At 40.3% G+C, this 18,510-nt stretch overlaps 2 protein-coding genes across 2 annotated transcripts; both read left to right on the top strand.

The window, feature by feature from the left end:
• Positions 1-1,154: 1,154 nt before the first annotated feature.
• On the top strand, positions 1,155-12,879 carry LOC110047087 (uncharacterized). The gene is made up of 7 exons (XM_020752820.2): positions 1,155-1,660; positions 6,621-6,917; positions 7,709-8,368; positions 9,310-9,522; positions 10,639-10,984; positions 11,264-11,376; positions 11,893-12,879. Exons 1-7 carry the CDS (start codon positions 1,267-1,269, stop codon positions 12,414-12,416), a joined length of 2,547 nt encoding a protein of 848 aa, XP_020608479.2. The 5' UTR covers positions 1,155-1,266; the 3' UTR covers positions 12,417-12,879.
• A 2,245-nt stretch (positions 12,880-15,124) lies between these two features.
• LOC110046968 (potassium voltage-gated channel subfamily A member 10-like) lies at positions 15,125-17,387 on the top strand. Its single transcript, XM_020752679.2, has one exon. The coding sequence runs from the start codon at positions 15,566-15,568 to the stop codon at positions 16,799-16,801; it is 1,236 nt and encodes a 411-aa protein (XP_020608338.2). The 5' UTR covers positions 15,125-15,565; the 3' UTR covers positions 16,802-17,387.
• Positions 17,388-18,510: the final 1,123 nt, after the last annotated feature.

Raw genomic sequence — 18,510 nt, 5'->3', positions numbered from 1 at the left:
ATTTATCACAAGCAGGAGCCCATCACTAGGAGCGTGCAACTACCCCATATTCCTGTCACGACGTTTTCACAGACCGATCTCTATTTAGTTTGAATTTACCGCGAATTCAGACCCCCGCAGGAACCTCAGTGACCAATCACAAGCACGGACAACCCCGACATTTTTTTCCTTTCCTATGCTCGCTCATATGGACCAGAAGTGACCTATTTCGCGGGAAAAGAAGTCTAAAAATAGACTGGCCTGATAAAAAAAATTCCGTGACATAGGCTTAGTATGGGAGTTGCACGCTCCTTGTGATGGGCTCCTGTAACAAGGCAGCTCCTCGAGAGGGTAAGAGCCCTTCGGGATAACCCGCTGATTTCTGCAAGAAATAGATCTTGTTAATGCGCTGAAGTCTAACCTATCCAGCTCCCCTGTTACAACGTTGATTCTACAACGTCTGATGTCAACATCAAATCGACTCAGATACCGCAAATTGCTTTTTTACCTTTGCTGACATCAAGGTTTCCACGATGCATACATTCCACTCATCAGTAGCGCTACATGATAACATGATAAATCACCGTATGACTTTGCACCAAACAATTGCTATTTTTGGTAATTAAGATCCTTTATTTGTGGTAGTTAAGATCGTGAAAGGGAGGAAGTGGGGGGGGGGGGGGGGGGGAGAGAGATTAAGTCCCATTTCCCAGCCCAGGTTTTGTCTAACAGCCTTTTTCCAGCCTATTTTTTGAACGAAGTCCCATACTCGTTTGTTTGTGATTCTCAGTCCCATTGACCTAGATCCAATTGACCTTGATCCCATTTACCCAGTGAAAAAATTGAACCAATCCCTGATCCCTATTTGCGCCACTCATATCCCTCACGAGTGGGAGCGATCACTGGCATGCTGTCATGATCTCACAGTGATATCGTGATTGAATCAAGTGCATCTTTTGTGATTATGTGACAATAAAACTGTTTGCATCTAAACCATAACTTCTTTAATGAGCTCTTCTCATTTCATAATTATGTTTTGCGACTTAACCAACTTCCAACGTTTTCGTTTTCGTTTAAACAGGCTTTAAATACTTCCTTTTTTTAATTTGGATCGAAGTCAATTAAATGTCACGTTTTGAAAAAGCCAAGAGAGTAACCCCAAGCTGATCTGTTCTTTTACAAACAATTGTTAACTATTGTATTTAACACAGTTGTCATTCAATGATTGCAAATTACTATGCACACATAAAATTCTGGACATAACAAGTCACGCCTGAATGAAACTCGATGGTTTATCAGTTTATTAAGCGCCAAAACGTCAAGCTATTAACTAGTGTCATTGCGGCGTCTTTAAATTGTGCTGACAGCCATACCATTGTGATACAAATCAAAATGACCGAGCACGAAGCCGATCAGGCGCTATCACCTGGAACGGAGGACGAAGGACAGCGAGATTTCGCTGCAAAGACAAGCAAAAAGCGATTCAGGGCTAACAGGAAGGTCGTCCTCGCCGTGGCTGGAGTTTTAGCAGGCGTAGGGCTTATTCTTTTCATTGTAGGGCTTGTGTTGATAGTGAAGAGCAAAAATGAGGGACGGCAGCATTCAGTCAGCAGTGAACAGGACAATGACAAGGATAAGCTGGTGGATAAGTGTTCATTCTCGCCTGAGGCAAAGCGTGCAGGTCAGTGTTTCATAGTTTGTCGCGTGTATAAAATCGACAAGTTCATACTTGTGTGGCTCAACTTTGTTTACAATAAAAGAGGAATTTTATGAGACTAATGCTAGAGCTGAAAATGCGCAAAGGGACTTTGAATTGATCTGGGATGTCAAAATAGTCCTATAGCTAATAATGCAGTTATGTACATCGAAGAAACAAATAAAATGCAGAACAGACGCACTTTCTAAGGGGGAGAGGGAGGGTCAAGCTTTGTCCATTTTCTGTTTCGGACGACAGATAGATTGATGAAACTACGCCACGATCTACTCGCCAGGTTACATGCCACGTACAAAAACTACCACTGAATGAAAGTAAACCTAAAAATAATTTTTCATGATGATTAAGGTTGAAAAATCACAAAGGTACTAAGTTAAGTTACCGTTTATAGACGAGGAGGTAGAGTATGTCTTTTACTACTTCGGCTACCTCCCGTCCCGGGGGGTGTACTCCCTTGTATGGGCTATATAGGTATGTACGGTGTTTTCAAATTCCTCCGGTTTTGAAGACCGTTTTCGAAAAGCTCCGTTTTCGTGACGGATTACTCTGGACCGTAGGCCTAACCGTAGAAATAAAGCTGTATGCGTTTTTAAATCCTCTGGTGTAATGTGGACGGAGTCTGGAGCAAACCACGACGTCAATGAGCACCACCAAACAAAAGGTTTAATGAGCAAAACAAGTGTGTTCAGTAAACCTTTGAACATTTCATAGCCGTCCTCTGCAAAACAACTACGCAAAATGACCGTGACCGCGAACGCGAACGATGAGTCGAACTGCTAATTTTCCTATTTCCATTTAGAATTGAGCGCTGTCATCACATCTTTAGCCTGAGCGAGGTTTTAGAGCCATAGGTATCCTGGAAAAATTCAATTTTACAAGGCTTTGTCCTCGGCGTCGCCGTCGTCGTTGTAAAGATCCCTATATTTGCATCTCGGATGCCCGAAGATCGATACACTTGTTTAACGTGGAGTCTGTCATCCTAAGTGGTTGCTTTATGCTTTGCTCATGTTTTATCCCAAGACCAATCGAGCGCAGATGAGAGTATCTTGTAAAGACCGTAAAAAATCACACAAATTGCAGTTCTTTGCCAAGGTTCTTTTTAATTCAGAGATTAAGTTGTCGAGCGTTTCGGTGGGAAGTTTTTCCCTCCTGCTGAAACAATCTCGTTTACGTTACTTCGCCGATGCAATACCTTTTCATCTTCTCCATTACTACACAGCAATCGTTTGCGTCTTCTTCTTCAGTATAGCTTAAGGCTTTGAACGCTTTAAGGCCATCGTCATCCATAACGTCCTTGAACATGGCGAGTTGATACTCGGGGCTTTCCCGTTCCAAACCAAGTAATTATTACAGTATTTCTCTTGCCATAGCTTCCAGTTCTCGGGGATCTCGCTACTTAATTGACCTCAAATCTAAATGTTGTGGAGGCAAGGTAGAATAACACTGAAAATTGTGATGCGTTAGGCGGCGAGGCACCGGAAGTTGTTTTCGCTCGTAGGTATTCGTAGACGGTAGACGTTGTCGACGAATTTGAACTACCCATTCGCTGCAACATGTGATATCAGATGGTAGAGAGAACCTTAAACGAACGTCATCAATCAAGGCTTAATCTGGCTACTGTAACTCAAGATACACAGGGTGAACAGGTATTTTAATATATAACTGTATGTATTGCATAAATTACAAAGCCGTTACAGAACATAAGCGTGCATGTAAAGAATGTTTGGCAAATTAGCATATTATAGCCTTAGATTAAGGTATGTCCACCATTTTGAATAATCAAATCCAGCAGGTGTCAGAAACTCGTTTGTCCAGTTTGGCTATGACGTCAGCACTTTCTCATTGGCTCACAGCCAAGCCTTTTGTTCTTTCTCTTTATAAGTACGACACCACCCGGATGGTTGGGCGGCTAATTAACTCCACTGCAATATACATATCTCTCTTAATCTCTCTTAAAACAACACCTCCTGCATATATAATCAAGTATTCTTCCTTAACCACCCCCCTTAATATCTTTCCAATATCCCCTCACAGCCTGCATCGCATTATTCCCCCAACATATACCTTCACAGCCTACATCTTATTAATCCTCTACATATACCTACAAAACCCACATCTCACTAATCCGCTACATATACCTACACAGCCTACATCTCATTAATCCCCTACATATACCTACACAGCCTACATCTCATTAATCCCCTACATATACCTACACAGCCTACATCTCATTAATCCCCTACATATACCTACACAGCCTACATCTCATTAATCCCCTACATATACCTACACAGCCTACATCTCATTAATCCCCTACATATACCTACACAGCCTACATTTCATTAATCCCCTACATATACCTACACAGCCTACATCTCATTGATCCCCCACCTATACCTACACAGCCTACATCTCATTAATCCCCTACATATACCTACACAGCCTACATCTCATTAATCCCCTACATATACCTACACAGCCTACATCTCATTAATCCCCTACATATACCTACACAACCTACATTTCATTAATCCCCCACATATACCTACATAGCCTACAGCTCATTAATCCCCTACATATACCTACACAGCCTACATCTCATTAATCCCCCACATATACCTACACAGCCTACAGCTCATTAATCCCCCACATATACCTACACAGCCTACATCTCATTAATCCCCTACATATACCTACACAGCCTACATCTCATTAATCCCCCACATATACCTACATAGCCTACAGCTCATTAATCCCCTACATATACCGACACAGCCTACATCTCATTAATCCCCCAACATATACCTACACAGCCTACATCTCATTATTCCCCCAACATATACCTACACAGCCTACATTTCATTAATCCCCCACATATACCTACATAGCCTACAGCTCATTAATCCCCTACATATACCTACACAGCCTACATCTCATTATTCCCCCAACATATACCTACACAGCCTACATCTCATTAATCCCCTACATATACCTACACAGCCTACAGCTCATTAATCCCCCACATATACCTACACAGCCTACAGCTCATTAATCCCCTACATATACCTACACAGCCTACATCTCATTAATCCCCTACATATACCTACACAGCCTACATTTCATCAATCCCCCACATATACCTACACAGCCTACAGCTCATTAATCCCTTACATATACTTACACAGCCTACAGCTCATTAATCCCCTATATATATCTACACAGCCTACATTTCATTAATCCCCCACATATACCTACACAGCCTACAGCTCATTAATCCTCTACAAATACCTACGCAGCCTACATCTCATTATAATTAATCTCCTACACATACCTACACAGCCTACATCTCATTAATCACCTACATATACCTGCACAGCCAACATCTCATTAATTCCCCAGATATACCTGCACAGCCTACATCTTATTTATCCCCCTACATATACCTACACAACCTACATCTCATTAATCCCCCTAATATACCTACACAGCCTACATCTCATTAATCCCCCACATATACCTACAGAGCCCACATCTCATTATTTCATTAAATCGTTTCTAGAGTCATTACTCATTATATTCAGTGGTTATCAACTAATGTAGAACCAAGTGGTCTTAAGATATCTTGGAACAAGTAAATTGATCATCGTTATTCAAATTATCCGTTCACTTGCCGTACGTTCAGCCGTTCGAACGGATACCGTGAGGAACGTTTTCGCGTGAGAGGTCACATATTTGCCGATGTATTTTTGTGGTTGAATCGGCAGAGTTCTTCTTTTAACAACGCTCATTTAGGGTTAAGAAAGTAATATTGGCGATATACTTACTTCTTTTCACGTGACGTGTGATCGGTGAAAAAAATTGTCCGTGATGCCTGATTTCATAGAAAAAAATCAGCATGATGCGTGATTGGTACCCCGCCTTTGCCACCCTCAGCCATACGGACAAACTGACATTGGACGATTAAACATCCGTTTAGAATACTAACCCAAACACTTTTATGCGACTTTCGCTATGGCATTAGTTAGCTATTGGGTGCTCTTCTTATCTTAATGTTTTGTATTCATATATAACTTAAACTATTTTAGACTTCCTATATAGCATAGAAATAGCGTTTTTCCTCTTCTTTGTTTTCTTCTTGTGTGTGCGTTTGTGCTCAAGTTTTCTTGCTGACCTGTATTTTATTTCTATTCAATACTGATGTTAACTGGCTGCCTGGCTCCGCTAGCCCCTATGGTTATTCCAGGCAGCTAGTACTCTAATTTTTACTTCTGATATTTTCATTGAAATTGTAATTTTTCTTTAGTAAGACTGAGTACAAATAAAGATTGATTACTTTCAGAAGTGAACTACAAAGTTCTTGAAATAATCAATAGAAACTAAAGTTTAGAGAACTAGAAGCCTAAACAGGATCTTTGTGGGAGATACAGACTAAGGCCAGTAGACAAACCCGGCCAGACATGACTATCGATAGGGTTTGTTCGGAACTTAAGTACTCTTGATAAACTATGGCTAAGATAAACAACTTGATGTGATAAGACTCACCACGGGCGCAGTCGGGCCCTAGAATCACAAGACTAAGATCGACTAACGTTGTGGCTACAAAATGATAAACAATCGATGATCAAGAACCAAAAATACTAAATGTTATACAAGGTTACAATTCAAAATGTAATGCCATGATCAGTTCTAGACATAGTTATACATTTCTCTTGCGGAGGAAACAATTTACCCTACCCATTTTGACAACTATAGCAAGGTGTAGTTCTTTTTCACTTAAAAAAAAAAGAAATCAAGGATATTGTATATATATGAAACCCATGAAACGTAAGCTGAATATCTTTTAGGCTAACCTGGAAATATCTATTTTGTTACAAGTAGGTTTTTATTGTATTTTTATGTGACATAACTTCAGTTGGCCTTTCGTTAGGTCTTCCACAGTTTTTCAAGAAAGTCGACAGCTCGTACTACGAGCTTCATCCCTACATTGCTGGTCGTATGACAGGGGTCCCTCTTGAGGAAAGTAGGAAGCTATTTCAGCCGTATAACCCCACCCCGGAGAGTATCAAAGCCATATCTGACCGATCGCAGTCATTGCTGAAGGAACTCAATCAAATGGACATCAACAGGAAGCTTCTTTTATCACGTGAACGGAGCATGATCGCCCAAGCGGATCATTTTTTGAGGCACTACTTCGGGCGGCCTTACGAAAACAATTATTTATCCGGTAAGGCTTAATTTAGTGCAAAGGGACCTACAAAATGTAAAGGGAAAATGCACGATATGGAAAACGTGATGGTAGAGTAGTTAGCTCCTCGAGACTTGGATTTAGATTTCAAAGGTTTTAAAAGCCTCGGGAATAATAATTCTATCTCCATGCATGAAGAATTAAAGTTCATGGGATATCTTTTAATGTTTCCAGGCAAATAAAAACACATTTACTTTCTTAGATTTTGGGGGGCGAGAGGGAAGGAGAAAGGGATTGGAGCAGGTGGAGGAGGTGGTGTGAGACTTTCAGCCCATTAGCATCCAATTCGAATATGATAGAAGAAACTGATCATGATTTTGGATCGCTTTAAATCTTTGCCAGGCCCAACGGAAAATGTAAAGATACGAGATCCTGATGAATCTTGTCAGTGAAATTTAGAAAATTAAGGCAACTACGTAACAATAATGTCAGTGGTAAAACCAATGGTGACTCGCTTTCACACGTTTTCCCGTGCTTCACGTCAGCTACATGTATTTGCTCCAACGTCTGATTGGTTAAGTAGATTGTCTGTGTCCTTTTTGATTTTGCTTGAAGCATCACTCTGCGTTTGCCTTACAACACACAGTTGAAAACCACCATATACGTAACTCCGATGGCAGTTATTTAAATTTTGTGCGTCAATATCCCCCCTACCCCTTAATAGATAAAACTCAGGCTAAATTTTGAATCTCCTGTCCTCAGTCGGGAAGAGAAACTGCAAAAATACTAATTTCGATGGTCGTTTGATATTTTCTCCACGATTCTTTTAGGCTACTGGATGTTGGGACCTGGAAGATACTGTACAAGGACTTTCAAGGGCATCACATCAATTAAAGCCCAGCTTGCAACAATGCTTCTTCTTTTCCGCCCCCAAACAGCGTCGGAGCTGGAAGACAATTTGGTCTTTTTGGGCAGGTTCAAAATCGGGATAAACCAGTTCAAGGAAAACTTGAAAAGCGGGATCAGAGCTGGTATGGTAGGGTCCGTAACCGTGTGCAAAGAGGGGAAACAGTGCTTGGGGGATACGTATGTCGAAATCACGTCCCAGAAATCAGGCCGAGGAATCATAACGGCGTTTACCAATTCAATTTCTTCCTTCCTCTCCAAAATAAGCTCAGACGAAGTAGCGAAGATATTGGAAAAACATGGAATGAATGTGACCGCCCTTGTCGAGGACAGTGTTATTGAGAATGTTGGATCACCTCTGGCTGACCTCTTTGAGTACCTCGAGAAAGAGCACCAACCCCACTGCTTACCGAGCAATGTTTCGAGTGGACTGGGTACCTTGCCTGTTGATCACGTTTATTACAACGGGAGTAGAACCTTGGAGAGGACAAATACGACTCTCAAGGGAGGGGGCAGTATCATGCCTGGGAAGGAATCTTACATGAACTTTTTATCATTCTCTACAACGCAAAATATCACACCAGGTAACGAAATGCAAAGAACATCTTCCCTTTGGGAAGGTTCTTGATTGGTAATTTCTTAAGTTAAAAATTGTTTAAAATTGGTCTTAACTGAACAATTGTCTATATAGTTGCAAACTCTTGGACAGCCAACAAACGAGATCACGGGGGGGGGGGGGAGGGGGGAGGGGCAGATTTACGTGTTTAACTAGCTTAAACTTTTCCTCTGCACATACACGCTCGCGATTCGCTGAAATTAATACAGCGAAGGGTTAAGTCAAAGTGCTTACAACGACGCTTTCCTGACTCGACAATAAAGAAAAGTAACGACAAGCTTAAAGGCTCCAGAAATTCTAACCCGAATCGGTATAGGCTACATTATGTTGAAGATTTCACTGAAAACTACAAAGGTACATTCCAAAGCCCATAATAGTTCTGGCAACTGACAAACATGGCGACCTTTCTATCTCGTGCTGATTATCCGGCCGCTTAGCCTCAACAATGAGCTGTTGTTACTGGAGACTTAATATTCCAACAACAGTCTAAGAATTAAACATTATAAAGGCTGGAGACATATACCGGTCTGTCAAACGCTGCAAAGTGGGACTTCGTTGATTCAAAATGGCGATAGCAGGAATTTCAGAACCTAAATATTTGTTTATTTAATGCTTTTAAAGGATACAATGATGCAAGGGACCACAAACGAAAATGCTGCTGGTATACGTAGGATCTGTAAAAGATCTAATTAGCAAAAAATAGAAACATAACAATGAAGGCAAGGCTGATTTCTACGTAGAAAGCTTGACGGGACAACGGCATGATAGAGTCTAAACTGAAAGCCAAAAATATCCCCACTGCACTTTATACAGTAGATGTTTCTAGCTATTCAACGATACTTTTTCTACCAGTAGTAAATTTTTCTTGAAAAATATTTCTGAAGTGACTAGCTCTTCATCTTTCTGTAGATGAAGTTCATGACATGGGATGGAAGATGTTGCATCGTCTTTACCAACAGGCTGTGTTGATTGCTAAGACGATTACCAAGAAAGACAAGGAGGGGGAAGCTGTAACTGAGTTCAAAAAATACCTCAACTCTTCAGAACTGTACTTTAATGAACATCCCTTTCCAGAGAATGAATCTAATGAAGAGGCCTTTCTTAAATGCAAGAGCGTAGAGGGTAAGGTTTTCATTCATATCAATTAAACGTTCAATTGTCAGCTCTTTTTTTGACTACCCAATACGTAAGTGCCTTATAGAATCCACGGTAGGAAAAAAGATGGCGGCTGTACATTTTACCACAATACCTCGCGAACCTAACACAGCCCAAAAGGCACAAAGAAAGCCTTTTAATTAAAATATTTGTCCCTGTACTAAGGACATCGAGTGGCCTGGGTTTGAAGATTTTATAACGTTTCTTTACGTTTTTATGAACGTTGTTTAGGTTTTCGTGCGCTAAGAACTATGGGTAGATGCACCAGTTGCCATCTTTTTTCCTACGGGGGATTGTCGAGCGAGAAAAGAAAAACAAAAAAAAACAAAAAAAAACAAAAAAAACAAAGGTGGCTGCAAACAACTGCTATTTCGATTGCAGTGAGAACCCGCGTGTAAGAACCTACATATTTTTACGTGTGGCAAAATAGGTGCTTGTATTTTGGGTTACTTATTGGCAATTAAGGCTAAGTAGGTTCTTAATTTCTATGAAGGAGATATAGTTGTTGATTACCAGAAAAATAAATAAACTTGGGTTTGGTCCTTAAGTATACAGTATTTATTCACATGGTGAGCCTAACACAATTGATAAAAGAACTGATAAAAGTGTTGCCTCTATAACAAGAGTTTATAATTTAACTACAGCCCACATATAAGAACCTGCTTAATCTTGCTTGACTAAACAGATTCTTATATTTGTGGGTTTTAAAATGGTAAATTTCTGCCAGCAGGTCGATGCTTTACTGAGGAGAATCGAATCAATCGCGTTTTTTATTCAAACCAAACAAATTTCAATAGCTCAAAGAAACTAGAACAAGCACTCCCCTGTCTTCTCCGCAGAGGTGCAAATGTTGGCTGTCGAGAATCTGCTTAACTGAGTGTAGACGCAAGCGGCAGTAGATCAAACAGAGATTGCTGTCATTTTTTGCGCCTGCACTTGCTACGCTAACTTGCTAAATCTCTAACTCGTTTTAACCCTCGGCTGCGAAAAAAATAGATGTTTTCTTTCATTTTATACGTCTTTCTCGCGCGTTAGAATTTAGCATGGGTTCTTTCCCTTAGTTGCTTACTTTATTTCTTTCAGCTGCTCAAGTGTACTGCCCAGAACGTTACAAAGCGATGATGAAATGGCTTGACTTTTCTCGTAACACGCTGGCCCTTATCCGGCCCAAATTAACCAGAATGGTCTACTACACGGGCAATAAAACAACTGCTCCCTCGTGCCCTGCCTCCGTAGTAATTAGATTCAATCCCCTGATCTCTGTACAGGGATATTCTAAGAGTACAAGGTCCTGCCAAGAGCCCAGTAAGATTAAAGTCCCTTTCTTTGTGGACAGAATGGGACCCAGGTTCTTCGAATACACCGTGAGCGCGCACGAAGCGAGTCCTGGGCACCATATGCAGTCACAAGGCTATATCGAGAATTTTCGGTGAGTTCCAGTCTAGTTCAAGCTATTTTTTTTTTGACTTATGAATTGATCTGACATGAAAAGCACTTCATTTAATGATCATACGAGCAAGTAGAAATTGCATTTGGTAAACTAACTAAGGGAGTGATTTTTGTTTCTTTTCTTCGCAGTGTTTTCTAAACGAAATAGAAAGCAATTAAGTAAACAGTTTTGTAAACAAATAGAAAACAAAAGGGGGCAAAGAAGGCTAAATTGACATAAACGAAGACACTGACTTCTTCTCTTTTAAATTTTTCTCAGGGATCAGTGCTTAAAAGTTGTCAATGTTGAGTTCCTGAAAGACCCATCGGTAACTGCATTCAATGAGGGCTGGGGTCTGTATGCTGAAAATCCGCTAGTGACTCAGGACACAGGTTAGTAAAGAACATGGTAAGGTAGTGGCTATGACGTTGGGTGTGGGGTGTGGGATGTGGGGTGGGGAAATTGGAATGACTAGTGGAGAGTGACGTGTTTTCCAATGTATTCTGGCCAATCCGATAAAAAGCTAGGTGGTACTGAAGTGGTAGCTAGACTACACTGGAACAGCACCACTTGAGGAGTCACTGCATGCTGCAGAAACGTAAGGCAAATGAGACAGGGCGCCGCGATTAAAAATAATGCTGGTTTTCGTAGGATCTGCCCAGAAACTGGAATCTAGCGCTCAAGGTTTGACCCACTTAGCTCAAGATTTTACTTTCTCATTTAAGATTTCAAAGTTATTCTGCGTTAATAAATCATTTCCATTCGGCTGCTACGGGACCAATGCTTGGATTAACCTTGTGATAATGCTTTACAAGTTATGTTGAGGAAGAAAGTTTCGTGTTTGGAAAATCTCTGTGGACGGATCGGAGACGAACGTTGCGCAATTATTTTTCTTTTCTTTTTTTCAGATTTGTACCAACATCGTCCACTCGAGAACTACGGAGCTATGAAAGGCCAAATATGGCGCGCTCTTCGCCTAATCATAGATACCGGCCTCCATTCTCAGAACATGACACGTGACCAAGCCATTCATCTGTTTCGTCGTTATTTGTGGGATGAAAGTGACGTCGTCGTTAACGAGGTTAGTCGGTACCAGGGTTGGCCGGGACAGGCGACCTCGTACATGACTGGTCAGTTGGCAATTTGGAGAATGCGCAATGAGACGTTGGAAAAATTAGGAGCTAAGTTTAAACTGCAAGATTTTCATTATCATGTGTTATTGCACGGGTCAGTGCCGATTTCGTACCTTCAAACCTACATCGACGAGTACTCCAACTGCGTCTTACATGAAGAAGAGAGCCACTGTGAGGAAATCCTCACTGCTTTCAGCAAAATAGAGCCTTCCGGCGAGGCATTACTCGCGGACAAATATCAACACGAATTCTTGAATAAACTAAGGGAATTAACGCCAGAAGACACTTATGAATTTTAACAGTAACACGAAGCGAGATAGTTTTCGTGCTGACCATTTGAAATCACCTACAACCCTGAGTACTGCTTGCAAACTCCTCGTTCCTTTTGAAGTCATTCAGTCAACTGTACCTCAGTCAGAAAGACTCGAGACAATAGATGAATGCAAGAAAACTCTAATGTCATTTAGCCTGCTGTCTGTTATTGTCACCTTTTGAAACGTTTATTCGTAAAGACCCTTTAAATTTCAGTTTATACTCATTTTTCAATATTCGACTGATAGGACAAGTGATTTTAATTTGACCCCAGCTTGTTGTAAAAGGAGGTTGTCATTTTCATGGCCCGGTGCACCCACAATCTTTTAACCAGTAAAACTGAGCGGATGAAATTTTATTTCAACCCCGCAATCACTGGTGTGCTGTAATAACAGGGAATAACGCCCTATTTTAACTACGGTAAATAAAATTGTATTTTTAAAAGTTTAATTCAAAAGGCCATATTGTCAATAAGGCCATCCCCTACTTTTCTTCGCGGTTAAGGGTCGTCAAACCAACCCAATATTTTATGCACTTTACGAAAAAAAATGTTATGAGGTCAGCGTTAATGACACAGTCAAATATTTTTACCTTTAAACTAAAAACTAAACATTTTGTTTTTGCGAACGCAGATTTATTTACTGCATCTCCTACGCTGAATACCTGTCCAATTTTAATCCTATACCCCAGATCGATGTTGTTTTCCTCGCCTCCAGGGTTGATTTTGTGACGACTTTATGTTGTTTCCAGTCTACACGGCGTTTATGTTGGGGTACCGGGCCTCCTAGTTCCAGACTCCCCCTGATTTCTTTTATGGAGCATTGTTTTTAAACTACTGACCGACCCAAAATAGGGAATCGCATTCGACGGTGAACGAAAAAAAAGGGATGGGCTAAGTCTGAGATGCACAATATGTTGGCGTGGAATCACGGCTGAAGGATAAGCAGTAAAGCTTTCGTTTCCTACAAAGCACAGACAGCTACAGGTTTCCCTAACAGTGGAAGCAAACTTGTTTTAAAGGATGTCTCATATTTGTTTTTACACTGCATCGTTATTCGTGATTTACTTACATAAAAAACACAAAAACGGCCTACTGATTCATCCTGCCCAGAATGTGATTAGATAAACTTTTGAGACCTACCATGGACAGGCTAAGAGGATGACCATGCCCTAGCGGCCCTAACTCTTGTGAAAATCTATTTAAAAAAGCCAACAGGCCATTTCGGCCATTTCCGAGTTACCTTGCGCATGTGTTTCCAAAGGAATCTTCGCGCAAAACCTTTCATATGAAAATGATAAACCTGCAGGGGACACATATTTTGATATGAATGGTTTCGAATAAAGACTCGTTTTGACACCTAGGCAAAAGACAACTCGGAAATGGCCTATTCATGCCTGGCAAAAAAACTTCACTTGGCTTGTCACGTGACCAGATCAATCGAAGGAAAAGGGTTCAGGAGCCCGTTTTTCGAAGGTCCCGAAGAGCCGAAAAGCTTTCGCAACCGAAAAGCCATAACAAAATATCAAGAGCCTTACGACTTCAGAGCTGTTTTATGCACATATTGTTAATATGAGCAGAGGTTCCCTTCGAACAAGAAGTTTCAGGCGTATAGACCTCTGTTTGTAGATGCAGATTAACTGAAAAAGGCTTTGCGGGCCCGAAAAGTTTTTGGGGCTTTCGAGAAACAGGCCCCAGCACAATAAATTGACGTAAAAGAACTGAAAATTCTAGCTAACTAAAAATTCAACGTTGGCTGTTTATTATTTTTTCGCTCAGGTTGAAATAGTCCAAAAAAGGCAATTTTAATTAAATGTGTTTTGACATTAATTCAAATTCAATTTCTTTCATTTTGGTTTTGTAAAGCCGATGCACCAGGATAACCAATGTCACTTGTCAAAAACGTTTCTTTCATTCTAGACTTAATCTGACAAGTGTTTCTTTTGCCTCACTCAAGCCGCCAAAACCGAAATAAAATTACATTTGTCAGTAAAATCAATTAGTAACTTGGTACAATTTAACATCTCCCAGCATCACGTAAAAGACGCCGAAGGGAATATAAGTGATTTATTTGTGGCTGTGATACGTTTAGCCAAACAATGTTCTTACAAAGATGACGGCTGTCACGTAAGTTTATTCTAACAGGGGAAAAAAAAAATAGCGTAATTCTAATTCTGCCCCGGTTGAATGAAAACCAGAAAGCGAAGATGCAGACCGGCCGCGCGTGTGTTATTGTGATAATATTGTGACTGCACCTGCAAACAGTTGGTTTAAAGTACATTTGGAAGATCTATTAATTTTAACAGAAGACACTAATAAGATGATTGTACAGAGCCACAAAATGTGCTAATGGAAGCTTTAACAAATACGTCAAATCGAAAAATGATAATAGCAAAAATAATAAAGAAAAAATTCTAACCAACAAGAAGGCTTTCCAAAACCGTGATTGGGTAATTGTACAAAAAGAAGAAAATATTCGACGTTCTAAGCTCGCATGAAATAAGTTACAAGAAAGATAAATTGCTATTTTTATTTTTGATTCACCGCTGATTATTAAAATGGGCAAGAAACGCGCAATATTTCAATCTACATTAAGACCTGTTTATCGCGTTTTGAATATACCGAAAATATGTGTATTTAAATTAAAAGATTAAAAAGGTGGAAGATTTAGAAATTTGACAACTTAGCAGTAAGCAAAAGAGACGTGTCTAATAGCCCTTCACTCAAGGTTTTTAGTTTATTAGCTAATCAACCCTGGGATCGAAATAAAATATATTTTACAGGAAGTTCAAGCCAATTTGAGGCGATTTTTATTGGTTTCTTTACGTCTCACGTGATCACTCGACAAAATACGGATCTTACAACTTCTTTTGTGGCTGTGTTTTACAAAGGGGGACAATTAGCACTAAAAATGCCAAGTGCAAAGGATATCGTGCAACAATGGCTGGCATCTTTTACATTCATGAATATGGGAATATTGTTAACAGTTACTGAAACTCATACAGCACTGTGACTTTGAATTCACACCACTACGACCGAAGCAGGTTTCATCATGCGTCGGTTTCACAGCACTGGAGTTTCCTCGCTTCCTCTTGGTGTTTTTTAGCCACAAGTCGGCGGGAATTTTTCAGTTTGATAATGGCAACATACGGTGAGGTCGAGGACAGTGGCAATCGCCTTGTTATCAACGTGAGTGGAGCTATCTTTGAAGTAAGCGAGAGTAAGTTGGATCATTTTCCGCAGTCTTTACTCGGTTGCCCTCAAAAGAGACGAAAATACTTTGATTCGCATCGAGAGGAGTATTTTTTCGACCGCCACCGGCAAGCTTTCGAGGGGATATTGTTTTACTATCAGAACGAAGGGAGATTAATTTATCCGGACAATGTGCCCGCCGAAGTGTTTGATGAAGAAGTTAAGTTCTTTATGCTCCCCGTTGAGCCAGACAGCTGTGAAAAGTTAGAAAAGGCATTACTGGGAGATCGTAACCGCTCTCGCCCGCTAAACGTTTGGCAAAGAGTGCTGTGGGAGTTGTTTGAATTTCCAAATTCATCCTTGGCTGCCAAAATGTTAGCAGTTCTCTCGCAGGTGTTTATTTTGGTATCCTTGGCAGGTTCTTGCTTAAGAACTGTTGAATCGCTTCAAACCAAGCATGTAAGGGAGGCGAAAAACTACCAACAACATAACACGTCCGCAGTTTACTCCGAAACAAAATCAGCTGGGTCGTCAAGACTACACGAAGATGAATGGTTTTCATTCGACCTTGTTTGCTATAGCTGGTTTACTTTAGAATGCGCTGTGCGATTGCTCGCCTCTCCAAATAAAGGCGAATATTTTAAATTGCTCCCAAACTGCGCTGATTTTGGGACGATCCTAGTTTTTTATTTAAAGCTTATCGTGAAAATGAGCTGGCCTTCAGCGAGGACACTCGTGCGCTTATTGGAGACGTTGACGGTCATTCGCATTTTAAAACTCTTGCGTTATTGGGAAGGAATGAAAATTCTCGTGTTCACTGTTGTATCAGGCATTCGCGATCTGGGCCTTTTGGTAACGTTCGCCACAACTGTGGTTATTTTGGGATCTAGCGCTGTGTTCTTTGTGGAACTTAACGAGGACGAAGATAGCGACTTTGAGAGTATTCCTGACGCGTTTTGGTGGGCAATCATTACAATATGTACTGTTGGTTATGGCGATAAGGTTCCCGCCACGACAATGGGAAAGTTTTTGGGCGCTATTTGCGCTGTACTCGGCACAGTTACTGTGGCGCTTCCATTGTTTCGTTTCGCGGCTCATTTTCGCACAAAAATCGAAAACTCCACTTATATTCAATCTTCTCGCGATCGAAATCCCAGAAGGTCGACAAGAAAAAGTCGGTAAAATCATCCTTCAATTCAACAGCGCGTTGAGGTTTGAGAGCTTTAATAAAGCCACAAAATCGACGTAATTCGAAAGAGTCGAACACCTGAAGCAAGAGTAATTAGTAAAGGGTACATTATGGCAAGAAGAAAAAAAAGTTATTAATTACACAAGAAATTTGAGTTGTGAACAAATTGACAGGTCACCTTGTACATGTATTCATGAATTACTATCGAGTTAGTCATTTTTCGGGAAGAAAGTGACAGATTGAATAAATTATATCGAAATTATGAGTATTTTTTTTTATAACATTCTCAAATTTCTTGTTTTTCCTGAGATAAAATTAAGACGAGAAAAATTAAAGGAGGAGAGAAAACAACCAAGCAAAATGAAATTATCTCATTGCCATACAAGGAAAAAATTAAAAGTACCCTAAAAAGTTTTGGATTGTGGCTTTTATTTATGAAAGTTTGAGTAGATGAAACCGCATGTTAAAGAAAACAACATTGTATGCGAATATTGCAGCTACCGCCGCAAGCATTTATTCAAAATTTAAATTTGTTTTTGTGAAAAATAATTTATTCAAGATAAAATAATACGAATCCAAGCTGCTTCTTTGTTTTCAATTCATAGCGCAATAATATGAAAAATGTTATTGTGAATCCATTGTGTAAGCCTGCCTTAATGAATCACGTTTTCTCTTATTTTTTCGCAAAGCTTTTGAGGTTGGACTTCACGCGATTAAAAACGGCTTTTTCGGCAATTCCAGGCCGGAAATTCTTTGTTGTGGGAAACAACGAATCTTCCTCGAAACTCGAAAATTGCAATATTCTTAATATCCAAGCCACGATCTAAAGAAATTATTTTCATTTTTATTAAAGGACCTTGAGACTTAGACTGAGAAATTCAGACACTCATTTTAGGCTTTGGGAAATGAGTTTCTGTAACTGGTGCAAATTGATATTGTTTTGTTTTTCGTGTCAAACGAAACACAAAATATTCAATTTACAGAAAGCTGTTTGACAGTTGTTAGACAAAACAAATGGCGGTTGTTTTCCAGTCGTTAAGGTTTACTTCTAGACCAGTTGCGACTGTAATTATTAAATTCAATTTGATCTCCAATATTTGCGGTAGAACATATTTATGAATTGTAAAACTTAAGACTTACCAGTTAAAGGAGTTTACCAGGATCAAATTGTGAATCATGATTCGATCAAAGATCGTGCATTGGCGTTCTGGTGAAACCTGCAAGTCCTTTTTGTCAACAACCGTGTCAAAGTTGGCGGAAGAATGATTTTCAGGTCATAAAAATCGCAACTGAACGCTGAAAATTAGTTCAGCCTTCATCAGCCTAGATGTCCACGCGAAGACTGGGAAGGTGTGATAATCGGCGAGTGCTCTTCGGTGACGTCACGGCTCTTCATAAGCCTCAAGCAACCCACAGACTGCCCTGTGCCATGAACGAGTCTAAGTTTTATGTTTATCATTTAGGTTTGTTTGTTTAGTATCTAATGATTGGAACTCAAGCAAGCAACATGATTCTGCATGTCAAATGAAAAATCATTCAATATCCAGGAGGCTTTGCCAGAGCATTTAGCATCCGGAACACTCATGGGATGGGTCGGGCGGGGGGGGGGGGGGGGGGGCATAGGAGATCAACGGCGCGACGGTAGTATAATTTACAAAACCGTTCTTGTACCTTTTACCTGACTTTCTCTACTGGGCCACCG

The sequence above is a fragment of the Orbicella faveolata genome, unplaced genomic scaffold (assembly GCF_042242905.1).
Source record: "Orbicella faveolata isolate gen_17 unplaced genomic scaffold, um_ofav_v1 contig_25, whole genome shotgun sequence".
In the NCBI taxonomy this organism is placed as follows: Eukaryota; Metazoa; Cnidaria; class Anthozoa; order Scleractinia; family Merulinidae; genus Orbicella; species Orbicella faveolata.
Note: the sequence above shows the minus strand (reverse complement) of the source record. Positions and strands in the feature narration are given on the sequence as shown.